Source organism: Phyllostomus hastatus, unplaced genomic scaffold (genome assembly GCF_019186645.2).
Source record: "Phyllostomus hastatus isolate PE091 unplaced genomic scaffold, TTU_PhHast_1.1 phas_contig_181, whole genome shotgun sequence".
In the NCBI taxonomy this organism is placed as follows: domain Eukaryota; kingdom Metazoa; phylum Chordata; class Mammalia; order Chiroptera; family Phyllostomidae; genus Phyllostomus; species Phyllostomus hastatus.
The window spans coordinates 64,186-77,000 of NW_025333683.1; the positions used below are offsets into that span (position 1 = coordinate 64,186).

A 12,815-nucleotide genomic window follows, 5' to 3' on the forward strand; every position below is an offset into this window, starting at 1 on the left:
ACACAGAGGTAAAGGAGCACCGTTCAGAGTGGGAGAGCCTTGGAAATGAGGTCTTTATCCAGAAGGTTGTGGAAGATAATCTGGGGCATGCTGTGTGACCTGTCTGCAGCTCACTGCAGGTGGAGGAGTCCTTGGTCATATGCAGAGGGACAAGGTCTAGACCCTTCAGCCATTAAATTCAGCCCATCTTCTCCTGACCGCTGTTGAGTCATGTGACCTGTTCCCAAGGTTTCTCATTTAGGCTAAAATAATATTTATCCCACATGCATGGTCACGTCCATACCTCTCTGCACTTTCAGAAACATGTTCTTCTTTATGTCTCATTACACCTGCCTTGATGTTCATATGAAGTGCCCATCCACTCAGTGCACAGTCTGCAATCTATTTTAATACATCCATGAGCTGGCATCACAAACATTCAACCCACAAGAGGTAAATCCAAAATGATGCCCTACTGTCCCCTCTGGACCCCATGTGTCTTCACCTTTCCTCAGATGGCACCTGTGGACTTTCCCAGGAACCTCCTCACATGGAGTCAAGACTTTTTTTTATCCACACCTGACGATAATCACATTGTTTTTTTTTGGAGAGGTAGAACAGAGAAACAGAAACACAGATGAGAAAAATGAACATTGATTGGTTACCTCCCATACGTCCATACGGACAGGGGATTGAACTTGCAATCTAGTTATGTGTATTAACTGGGAATGGATAGGACAAAGTTTTGGCTATGGGACAATGCTCTACCCAATGGAGCCACACCAGGGAGAAATCAGGACGTGTTTGTTTGGAGGGATCACCTGGGTTGCACTGCCTGGGAAGAACCTACTGTTAAAAACACAGTGCAGTATACAGATGATGTATTAGAGAATGGTACATTGAAACTTATACTTAATTTTATTACCCAATGTCACCCCAATGAATTCCTCTTAATAAAACACTGGTTCTTGGTGTTTTCCCATGTTTTGATATCTATGGTCCCTTTGTGGCCAACTTCGAGTTGCCCCTTGTGAGACCCTGATGCAGAGTCGGGAAGTGACTCACAAACTGACTTTCACAGACAGTACAAGCCAGTGTGGGACACCAGTCACACCAGTCTGACAGCCCCAGAGTGCACCTAAGTGGCCTGCCCTTTTATGTGTAAGGATTATTTCTTCTTCAGTGTTGTAACAGATTTTCTACAAAGGTACAAGGCCACAGTCCCAATGCATCCAGACGAGAGAACAATCCTACTACCCCCTGAGGGAGAGGACAGTGAGCCAATAGCATTCTAATGCATCACTTGTAGGAGGGCAAATTATAGTTACCAACCAAGAGGATACATTACACTTACCCAGTTAGAGTCACACAGCTCTACCTTTAAGTACCTGCCTTAGAGAAAATGTGTACCTGTGCACCATTCACAAGGATATTGATTAGGGTTTGGGTGCTACTGATTTTAGAGGTTTCAGAAAAGTCTGAAGTGTGAGGAAAGAGAGGGCATTTGTGTGGAAAACACACTGGACAAAGCTTGGTGAAGATTGCAAGTTGGGTGGGGTGGGCACTGCCTGGAACTTCAGAAGTCCTAGTCTCACTCAGCCACAGTCCCCATTGGTTTTCACAGCCAGAAGTTATTAGAATTTTTTTCCTTGGCTCTGGAATCCTGGGCTGGGGTGCTCTGTGTGGGGCTGGGACCCCTGGATCCTCAGGGGGGACCTCTGCAGCAGAACTCTCCCTCATGACTTCTGTCTGTCACACGTGGATGTGAGACCAGCTCTTTGCATGTCTCTGAGTCTCAATGTGGCTTCTTCTTTACACCCTTAGTTGTGGGACTTCTGTTCACCTAGTTTACAGGAAGTTCTGGATGACCTTTTTCTGTAGTTTAGCTGTAATTCTGATGAGGTTGATAAAAGTGTCTGTGGTTTCTGTTTTGTTTTGTTGTTTATGACTTGTTTATTTCCCTTGTCCTCCAGATACATCCTTGGATCATGTGACATCATTTCCTTCTTTATAAATGAGTTTTATTTTTCAATGCAGTTGACATCAAATATTATATAGGTGTCTGGGTCACAACATAGATTCTAAAAATGTATTCTTTAAATTTTTTACCACCTTCCCTCATTGTTGCATCTCATTTTCTCCAGTTTGGATCTTTGTTCTTCTAACTGAAATACATCACTTAATTTTATTCCTTTCACCAAGTGTGAAAAGATGAAAATATCTAAAGCTTTCTTCTCTAGAAATGTTTTATTTCAGACTCATTTGCTTTATCAAGGAACTAGGAAACACTTTCTTTTTTCAATTAAAATATGTGATTCAACTCCTCAGAGAGAAAAAATGTCCCCTGTGGTTAAGGCTCTCTCCCCAGAAATGTGTTCTCTCTTCTGGAGACACAATCTCACTGAGTGGGCTGTGAGGAGACACAGGTTCCCACTTAGGGACTGGCCCGGCTAACACCTTCACCTTGCCCTTTAAAGCTAACGGGGCTCAGTGCACAATCTTCACTGACAATCTGCTCCTGAAATGTGTGTCCCCACTGTCGTCTGGTGTCCTCTTTGCTATGAGGACATCCAGTCTCAGCAAGCTTGTGACTATGGTGATTTGCATTTCCTCTACAAAGCAATTTTAGGACTTTTTAGGACTTCAGGTCAGTCCTTCATGATTTTTTTAGTTGAAATTCACATTAAAACAAAATTAATCATTTAAAATTTTTTTATTGATTCATTTGAGTGGTGGAGCAGAGAGAGAGAGAGAAAGAGAGAGAGAAACTTCATGTTGATCCACTTACTGATGCATCCATTGATTGCTCCCTGTGTGTGTCCTGACTAGGGACGAAGCCCACAACCTTGGATATTGAGATGATGCTCTAACCCACTGAGTGACCCAGCCAGGGTCTCAAATGAATCATTTCTGATGCGTAGAATTGGGTGTAGGATACATTCTTGTGTTTTTATTTGACCTTCATTATTTTCATTAACCACAAAAGGTCAAGATACAGATTTCATTTTTATATATCTGCTTCCTAACACTAGATTAGTCATTCTTCATCTTGGTAAAATGTTTGATTGTTTCCCTCTTGAGCTGTTTCTAAATGTCAAGCTCACTTCTTTCTTTCTGACACCATACATACGATGTCTACCCTCCTCACTCTAGTCCCTGAGTGCCTTCAGTCCCCATATCTGGTCTCCCTATGCTGCATTCTGGACATTTCCTCTATACTGTACTTCACTGTCACAAATGGCCCTTCAGCTCTGTCTCATCCTTGATGGGAAGAATAATTTTCATGTGTCCATCTATTGGGTTTTCTCATCTCTAAGATTTCTAACTCATATATTCATCTATATAAAACAATTCATATTACTGACTCAAAATTTGAATCCTCCCTTTATTTTTCAGGTATTTATACGTGATCATCTTCCATTACTCTCATATTTTCTACTGACTCTCTTTCATTGTGTGTGACAGTTCCCAGTGTTAGTAGATGGCATCCATAGCACTGTCTGTCACCATTAGGATTTCTCCACTGTCCACTCTTGTAGGAGTCTCTCCCCTCACACACCTGATCTCCCACAGTTTCTTAGGGGCTCTTCTGAGAGTCAGGTTGACCAGGGGCTGTGGCAGCTGCCCCTGCCCCATGTTGTCCACTCTCTCATACTCAGCATCTGCTCAGCATTCTGCTCACCAGGGCTTGTGCAATGGGAGCCTCACTTGCACAGACAGGATAGACACCCATGGGTGACGTACTGGACTCAGTCTGTGTCAGTACATACAGGAAAAAATGCTCACTGATGACCATGAACTTGGGTAAGTGGGCAGAGACATCCCAGAGCCCACACAGAAACATCGGGCAGGCACCTCACTCCTAGCTTTTACCTGCTCCCTGACTCCCCTTCCTGTTAGGACCTGAAGTCCCTCTCTGTCCACTTAGGGAGATCTCATCCCTATGACTCATGGATAGTCCTGGTCACTAGAGGTCACTCAGTTTCAGTCTCTGTTCCCCACTGTGGTTCCCTCTCCTTTTGGGGAACTTTCATTTCTCTTTCTTGCACATGTCTGTGCCTATATATGAGTAGCTGTGCTTGGTATTCAGAGGATACAAGTTCTCCTGTGGGTGCTACAATCCTGCCCTTGACCCTGGAAACCTTGATCCTCTTATGTCCCAGCCCATTCACATTATCATCTGTCTGGAAATGGAAGTCTCCCTCCCATGAACCAGCACCACTGACCCACACCCACTGTAGGGACTGGGCTTTGTGACTATAGGATTCAGGTGAGGAAACTGGGCATTAGAGATAGGACAATAGCACACAGATCACTTGGGCAATGGTTGATGGTTATTTAAATAAGTAACTGCTGTAAGTAAAAATGAGGACTCTAAGCCAAATTAATGTCCCCTGAAGCTTAAAGGCAGGAAGAACCTCAGCATGAGGAGGCTTGAACCAGGAAACAAGGGGCACTGAGGGGGCAGGGATCACTCAGAGGCTTGTCCCCAGGAAGGTGGATGGACGCTGTTGCTAAGAAAAAAATGAGAAGTCAGTGAGGGTGGTTGGGATAGAAAGAAGACCTCACTCTGGGGCCAGGGGAATAAGCGTGTGTCCTTCCCTCACTTCCCTGTGTCTGTCCTTTGTGCTCATTGTCACAGTGACACTCACCTGAACTGCACAGTGGGGAGGAGACTGTGTCTCTGCTGAGCTGAGCTCCTCAGGCACAGGGACCCCCGTCTTCCTGGCATGTCTTCAGGGCCTGGGGGACCACTGTCCATGCGGAGGATGCCTAGGACAGGCTGATGGTTGGGCTGAGGGTGAAGGAGACCTCATGGAGGAGGACCTGGAAGGCCATGTCCTGGGTCACCTCACCTGGAAGGGTTGCCTCAGGAGTCTGAGCATCTATTTCTACCTCCACCATGGGAATAAGGGTCAGATTCCTGAGGAGACTCCGTCTCTCTTTCTGCTCAGCTACTGATGTGACAACCTCACGATAGGGACAGCCAGCCTCCCAGTGACCACACCCTGTGAGGCTGTCTATTCTGAGGACTCCGTGGTCTCTTCCTTCTGCACAGCTGAGTTCAGAGAGGAGACACCATGCCCCACACCCTTGCGGCCCTGCTCTGCCTGGGTGAGATGTGAGGGGAAGGGAAACCCTGCTCTGTCAGGACCCCAGGACTTGGGAGGCTCCCTGGGAGGAGGGTTCTGGTTAGGACTCAGAGAAAATCTCTCACAGGGACTCTCTTGCAGGGCTGAGCATGGGCCTGAGGACCCCAGTGCAGGCAGGTGAGTCTGTCACCAAGGCTCTCACGTGTTACTCCCCACTGGGGACCTGTCCTTGGAAGTTGAGGATGAAGAACTGCATTTCTGGGACAATAGATGAAGGACATCTGAGATGTTGGGGGCTGAGAGATGGGCACTGGGGTAAGGAATGTTCAGACTCAGCCTTTTATTTCTTTCAGGGACCCTCCCCAAACTGACCCTCCCCAAACTGACCCTCTGGGCTGAGCCAGGTGCTGTGATCCCCTGGGAGACCTCAGTGACCATCTGGTCTCAGGGAACCCTACAAGCTGAGGAGTACCATTTGTATAAAGATGGAAGTTCAGAGCCCTGGTTCAAACAGAAGTCACTAAATCCCAGGTACGAGACCAAGTTTCCCATCACACAGATGACAGAGTGCTCTGCAGGGAGATATCAGTGTTACTATCTCAGCCAACATGTCTGGTCAGAAAGCAGTCACCCCCTGGAGCTGGTGGTGACAGGTGAGAGGACACTCAGGTTTCCTGGTCTCAGGCTCTGCCCTCAGGAAGGGGGACTTTCTTCAGGGATCTCCCCCTCACCCAACCGTGCCCTGGGGGGTGTGAGACATGTGTGAGCTCCATTTAATATGCTGCCCCCTTCTGTCCTAGGCATATTTTACTACAAACCCAAACTCTCAGCTTTGCCCAGCCCTGTTGTGACCTCAGGAGGGAACATGACCCTCCAGTGTGGCTCACGGCAGGATCTTGACAGGTTCATTCTGACTAAGGAAGGAGAAGACAGGCTCTCCTGGACGCTGGACTCACAGCAACACCCCAGTGGGCAGTTTCAGGCCCTGTTCCCAGTGGGCCCTGTGATCCCCAGACAGAGTGGGACTTTCAGATGCTATGCTTATTACAGGCACACCCCCCAGCTGTGGTCACCACCCAGTGACCCCCTGGAGCTCCTGGTCAGAGGTGAGTCCCATACTGTTCCCATCCATGAGTGAGGCACCAGACAGGGGATTGGGAGGGGAGCCCCATGTGAAGGGTGGGGTGAGGGGAGCACAGGGGCTCCTTGTCTACAGACAAAGACCAGCCATTGGTCTGGTCTTTGAGTCTCTCCGAGGATCTAATGTCACTCAGATATTCAAGGTCAGGCTAGTGTCTTGGGGCTCTGAGTGTCAGTAGGTAGAAATTTCAGGGGAGCCACGAGGCTCCAGGGTCTCTGATGGTTTGCCCTTCAACCCAGCCCAGTGAGGCCTGTCCAGGGGTAAGGGAGGCAGGTGACAGGAGAGGTGGTCATGGTGGAGGGAGATGTTGGGAGCCCAGCTGAACAGAGGAGCAGCCCAGCTCACGTCAGCAGAAGGCAGCCTCTGCCCTCCACTACCTAACCTGGGCATATGACCTGTGGTTGGGATGCAGTGGCAAAGGCTGCCATGGCACCCTGGGGTCAGGATGTCATCTAGTTTCTGGCCCCAGAGCTCCTGGTTTCAGTTGAGCTGCCCCTGGACCTGTCCTTTCTGGCTGCAAGGTCACTTGTGGGCCCTGTCCTCAGGAAAGTCTAAGGCATGATGGGAGTGCCAGGTGGCTCCACAGAGAAGGGTCATCCTGTGAGAGGTGGAAGCAGGTGGGCACTCCCACCCCTGGCACCTCCTGACCCTGTAGGCTGAGACAAGGCTGAACAAGGGAGGGAGACAACCTTGCTGGATGGTGACGCCAAGAGGCAAGGGAGAGTGGACTGGAGTAGAGGACAGAGTCCCAGCCCACTGCCTTCTGGTGTCTCCATCTCAGAACCAGAGCAGCGCTGCTCTCCAGACGCACACCCCACAGGCAGGACCCCCAGGATAGAGGGCAGAGTGTGTGTGGACTCACCTGCCCAGGGAGGTGAGCTCTGAAGATCTTTCCCCACCTGAGTAAAGGACAGCTGCCTCACTAGGAACCGCAGGGGCATGCCCATTTCTGACTTTCTGGGCACCTGAAAAAGTGGCAACTGCTCCTGGTCCCGCCCTCTCTAGGCCTGTCCTGCTTGTCCTAGTAACTGGGACCTTGTACAGATGAAACAGCTCAGGGAGACAGATGTGTGGAGGAGCAGGTCCACCCAGACTGTGGACTCAGCTTAGCAAGCAGAAGCCTTCATATCAGGGAGACTGTGAGGATTAGGAAATTCCAAGTGAGGGTGCCAACTTCCTGCTGCCACACTGAATCTGTGGGATTTTCCACCAAAAGCCTAAGCCCCTGAATAGTATGCCTGGTGTCAGTGTGCAGAATTTGGTGTCCAAGTCTGTCTTGTAATACAGGGAAGATAGCTGGGCTATGGAGGAGGAGAAGTCAGGAGGGCTGGAAAGAGGACAGTTAGGCTCTCCCTTGGCACCTCATTTCCAGAGACCTTTAGTGGACTCACCAACCTGTATGGGAGTCCCTGAACCCTCCCAGAGCAGGGCAAGAGGTGGCTTGGGCCAAGGCGGGGCTGCTGTGGGGGATGGTGGAGTCCCCTCTGGACACTCTCCTATGGGGAGAAGTGCCCCCACCTGTGGACATCACTGCACACCCCTGGGCTCACCTGGAGGCCTTAGCACTCAGTGCTCACATGAGACTCAGGTTAAGTGTAGGGGGCTATGGATGGCTCATGAGGAACTGGGGGTTCCTGTCCAGATACGCTGTGAAATTCATGTCTGCTCTCTACATGTCTGCCCACACCTCTATCGTGGCATGTTTTCTGAGAAATGTAAAGCAATGCTTCTATATGTAAATTTAAGTTATAGATATTTCTGACTTTAAAAAGGTAAATCTACTCCTATTTTCACAGTGATTATGTTAAATTTATCCCTTTATTATGAAAAGTAACCTTTTGACCTGGCTGCTGTGGGTCAGTAGATTGAGTGCCAGCCTGCAAATCAAATGGTAACTGATTTGATACCCAGTCAGGGCACGTGCCTGGATTGTGGGTAAGGTCTGCAATAGGGGGCGCTCAAGAGGAAACCACACATTTATGTTTCCCTCTCTTTCTGATTTCAAAAATAAATAAATAAATAAATAATTTTTAAAAGAAAAACAATATTTTATTAAAAAGAAATTAAAAAAATAAAGATGCTTTACAAGATTTGTTTTAGACTTTAGATACATTTTGAAGTATTTTTCATAAAATTGTCTATACATACATCTCCGGAATTATTCGAGTACCCCATTTATATCTGTGTGTACAAATGAGACTACCCATTGAGCCTGAGTCCTCAGCTGCTGAACAAATATACACTCTCATCTCCACAAGAGTGATCTTGGATGGTTCAGTCTCCCACAGTGAACAGGGGGATTAGAAGAATGTCCTCTGTTCTGTAATGAGAGACCACATTTCTCACCAAACATGAATTCTTGGGGCAAAGCCAACCTATGTCCCAAAGGGCCTCAGGAGCAAAGTGTGCACTCAGAAGTCCTTGGGAGACTGACAGGACCCATGACAGCAGACAGGACCCTCATAGCAGAGAGAGGGTCCCCGAAGGGGCTGGAAACACTCACATCATGAGGAATGGGTGAGTTTTGAGAACAATTGGCTTGAGTGGCATCTACTCCTCATGCGCCCATGTCTTTATGGTTTTCAAGGAGCAGCTGACACCATCAGCCCATCACACAACAGCTCAGATAACACGAGCAGTGAGTAGGAGAATCCTCAGTTGTGGGGCTGGGTGCAGAGGGTCCTGTCTGTCAGGGTCAGACTAATGTGCTGGGTGGGCATCCAGGATCGGGGGGATGACTTTGTCTGCTATGACCTCTGTGACATCTTTGTCCACATTTCCTAGACTCCCACCCCCAAGACTACACAGTGGGGAATCTCATCCACATGGACGTGGCTCTGCTGGTCCTGGTGGTCCTCGGGGTCCTGCTGTTTCAGGCTCGAGACAGTGAGAGAATGGCCCAGGCTGCCGCCAAGACCTGAACACAGAGGTAAAGGAGCACAGGTCAGAGTAAGAACCTTAGAAATGAAGTCATGTCCCCACAAGGTTGTGGAAGATAATCTGGGACATGCTGTGTGACCTGTATTAAGCTCACTGCATGTGGAGTACACTTTAGTCATATGCAGGAGGAGAAGGTCTAGATACTTCTTCCATTAAATTCAGCCCATCCTTTCCCAACCACTGTTGAGTCATGTGACCGGTTCCTACCTTTTCCCATTTCAGTTAAATTAGCATTGATCCCACATGGCATGGTCACGTCCACACCTCCCTGCACTTTCAGAAAACTTGTTCTTCTCTATTTCTAATTACAGCTGCCTTAAGGTTCATATGAAGTGCCCATCCACTCAGTTCACAGCATGCATTCTATTTTAATGAATCCATGAGCTGGCATCACAAACATTCAGACCACAAGAGATAAGTCTCAAATGATGCCCTAGCACCCTCTCTGGACCCCATGTGCCTTCACCTTTCCTCAGATGGCACCTGTGGACTTTCCCCAAGAACCTCTTCACTCGGAATCAAGGCTATTGTTGTATCCTTGGAAGTAAATATATTTATGTTCCTTTTTTTGGAGAGGTAGAAGAGAGAAAGAGATATATGGATGTGAGAGAAATACAGATGTTAGAAATGAACATTGATTCATTGCCTCCCATATGTGCCTGGACAGGTGATGGAAATTGCAATCTAGGTTTGTGCCCTGACTGGGAATGGAAACAACAAACTTCTGGTTATGGGACAATGCTCCAACCAACTCAGCCACACCAGCCTGGGGTAAATCAAACCATTTTTGTTTGAAGGGATCAGCTGAGTTGCACTGCCTGAGAACAACCCATTGTTAAAAACACAGTGCAGTGTACAAATAATGTGTTAGAGAATTGTACATTGAAAACTACATAATTTTATTACTGATTAATTGAATTCCACTTAATAAAACACTGTTTTTTTGGCATTTTCCCATTTCTGGTATGTATGTTTTCTTTGTGGCCAACTTGGAGGTACCTCTGTGAGGTTCTGATGCAGAGTTGGGAAGTGACTCACAAACTGACTTTCACAGACTGTACAGGCCAGGGTGGGACACCAGTCACACCAGTCTGACAGCCCCAGAGTGCACCTAAGCTGCCTTCCCTTTTATGTGTAATGGCTATTTCTACTTCAGTGTTGTAACTGATTTTCCACAAAAGTAGAGACCACAATCCCAGTGCATCCAGGTGAGATGCCGAGGGGAAAATCCTACTATCCCTTGGGGGAGAGAACAGTGAGCAGATGGAATTCTAATGCATCACTTGTAGGAGTGCAAATTATAGTCACCAACTGAGTGGATACGTTACACTTACCCAGTTAGAGTCACACAGCTCTACCTTTAAGTACCTGCCTTAGAGAACATGTGTACATGGGCACCATTCACAAGGACATTGATTAGGGTTCAGGTGCTACTGCTTTGAGAGTTTTCAGGGAAGTGTGAAGTATGAGGCAACAGAGGCCACCTGTATGGAAAAGCCACAACAGAAAGCTTGGGTGGACTTCTGAGTTGTGTGTGGTGCAGTCTCAGAGAGTCACCACAGTGGTAGGAAGAATGTTATCCAGGTAGATACAGACTCAGGTATAGCACTTGCCTGCAAGCTGTGTAGGGAGGGCCCATCAAAGGAACCATATCTTGTGTCAATACCTCTGTTGGCAGAAAGTTATCCCCCTACCTCTTGCCCTGAGGCCAGACAACTCAGTTCATCCTTGTGTATCCCTGCTTTCTTTCAAGCTGCTTCCCCAGGACTGGAGCTCAGAGGGAGTGAGTCTGAATAAGTCTATGTGTGGGTCCTGTCAGTGGAACTGCCTGGGACTCCAGCCGTCCCCTGACTCAACAGCTCTCCCTCTTGACTCTTGTCTACCACATGTGGGTGTGGGAGCAGCCCGTTTTGTGTCTCCTAGTCTCCATGTGGCTTCTTCTTTGCACCCTTAGCTGTGGGACTTCTGTTCAGCTAGAATGCAAGAAGTTCTGGATGATGTTTTTTCTGTAGTCCAGTAGTAATTCTGATGGGGTTGACAAATCTGCATGTAGCTTTTGTTTTGTTTTGTTGTTCTGTGATTGTTCCTTTTACTTGTCCTTCAGATGCATCCGTGTAGCATGTGATCTCCTTTCCCTCTTTTATGATAAGTTTTACCTCTCAATAAAGTTGACATAAAATATTATATAAGTGTCTGAGTCACAACATAGATTTAAACTGTATTTTTAAATTATTTTTTGCCACTTTCCCTCACTCTTGCATCTCACTTTCTCCAGTTTGGTGTCATTGTTCTTCTAACTGAATTACATCACTTTCTATTCCTTTCACCAAGTGTGAAAATATGAAAATATCTAAAAACTTGCTTCTCTGGAAATGCCTTTGTTTCAGGCTCATTTGTTTTATCAAGGAACCAGAAAACACTTTACTATTCCAGTGAAAGTGTGTGATTCAACTCCTTGTAGAGAAAACAGAGAACAGATTTCTGGCTCTCTTCCCAGAAATCTGTTCTCTCTCCTGGAGATGCAGCCTCACAGGCTGGGGTTGGGAGGAGACACAGGTTCCCACTTAGGGACTGGCCTGGCTGACATGTTCACCTTGTTACTTAAAGCTAATGGGGCTCAGTGCACAATCTTCACTGACAATATGCTCCTGGAATGTGTGTCCACACTGTGTTATGGTGTCTTTTTTGCTATGAGGACGCCTGGTCCCAGCGAGCTTGTCACTATGGTGATGTGCACTTCCTCTAGAAAATAATTTTAGGACTTTTTAGGACCTCAGGCAAGTCCTCTATGATTTTATTTTTGAGTTGAAATTCACATTAAAATAAAATCAACCATGTAAAAATATTTTTTATTTATTGATTTGAGGGGTGGGGCAGAAAAGGAGAAGAAGCCATCAGGTGTTGATCCACTTAATGAGGCATCCACTGCTTGCTCCCTGTGTGTGTCCTGACTGGGGACCAAGCCCACAACCTTGGATATTGGGATGATGCTCTAACCCACTGAGCGACCCAGCTAGGGCCTCAAATGAACCATTTCTGATGCATAAAATTGGGTGTAGGATATGTTTTTGTGTTTTTATTTGACTTTCATTATCTTCATTAACCACAAAAAGTGAAGATACAGATTTCATTTTTATGTACCTGCCCCCTAACACTAGATTGGTCTTTCTTCATCTCAGTAAAATGTTTGATTATTTATCTCTTGACCTGTTACCAAATGTCACACTCACTTCTTTCTGACACCATACATATGATGTCCACCCTCCTCACTCTAGTCCCCAAGTACCTTCAGTCTCCACTTCTGGTCTCTCTGTGCTGCATTCTGGAAATTTCCTCTGTATTGTACTCCTTTGTCATAAATAACCGTTGAGCTCTGCCTCATCCTTGATGGGAAGAATTACTTTCATGTGTCCATCTATTGGGTTTTCTCATCTCTAAGGTTTCTAAATCATTATGTTCACCTACATAAAACAATTCATATTATTGGCTCAGAATTTGAATCTTGCCTTTATTTTTTAGATATTTACACCTGATCATCTCCCATTGGTCTCATATTTCTTACTCATTCTCTTTCATTGCATGTGACATTCCCCAGTGTCAACAAATGGTGTCCATAGAACTGTCTGTCACTATTAGGATTTCTCTACTGTTCACTCCTATAG

The 12,815-nt window shown here is 46.7% G+C and overlaps 1 protein-coding gene across 1 annotated transcript; it reads left to right on the top strand.

Annotated features, from left to right (window-relative positions):
• Positions 1 to 5,060: 5,060 nt before the first annotated feature.
• LOC123815503 (leukocyte immunoglobulin-like receptor subfamily A member 5) lies at positions 5,061 to 9,134 on the top strand. The gene is made up of 6 exons (XM_045833768.1): positions 5,061 to 5,094; positions 5,214 to 5,249; positions 5,426 to 5,725; positions 5,873 to 6,178; positions 8,801 to 8,851; positions 8,998 to 9,134. Exons 1-6 carry the CDS (start codon positions 5,061 to 5,063, stop codon positions 9,132 to 9,134), a joined length of 864 nt encoding a protein of 287 aa, XP_045689724.1.
• The last annotated feature ends 3,681 nt before the right edge of the window (positions 9,135 to 12,815 follow it).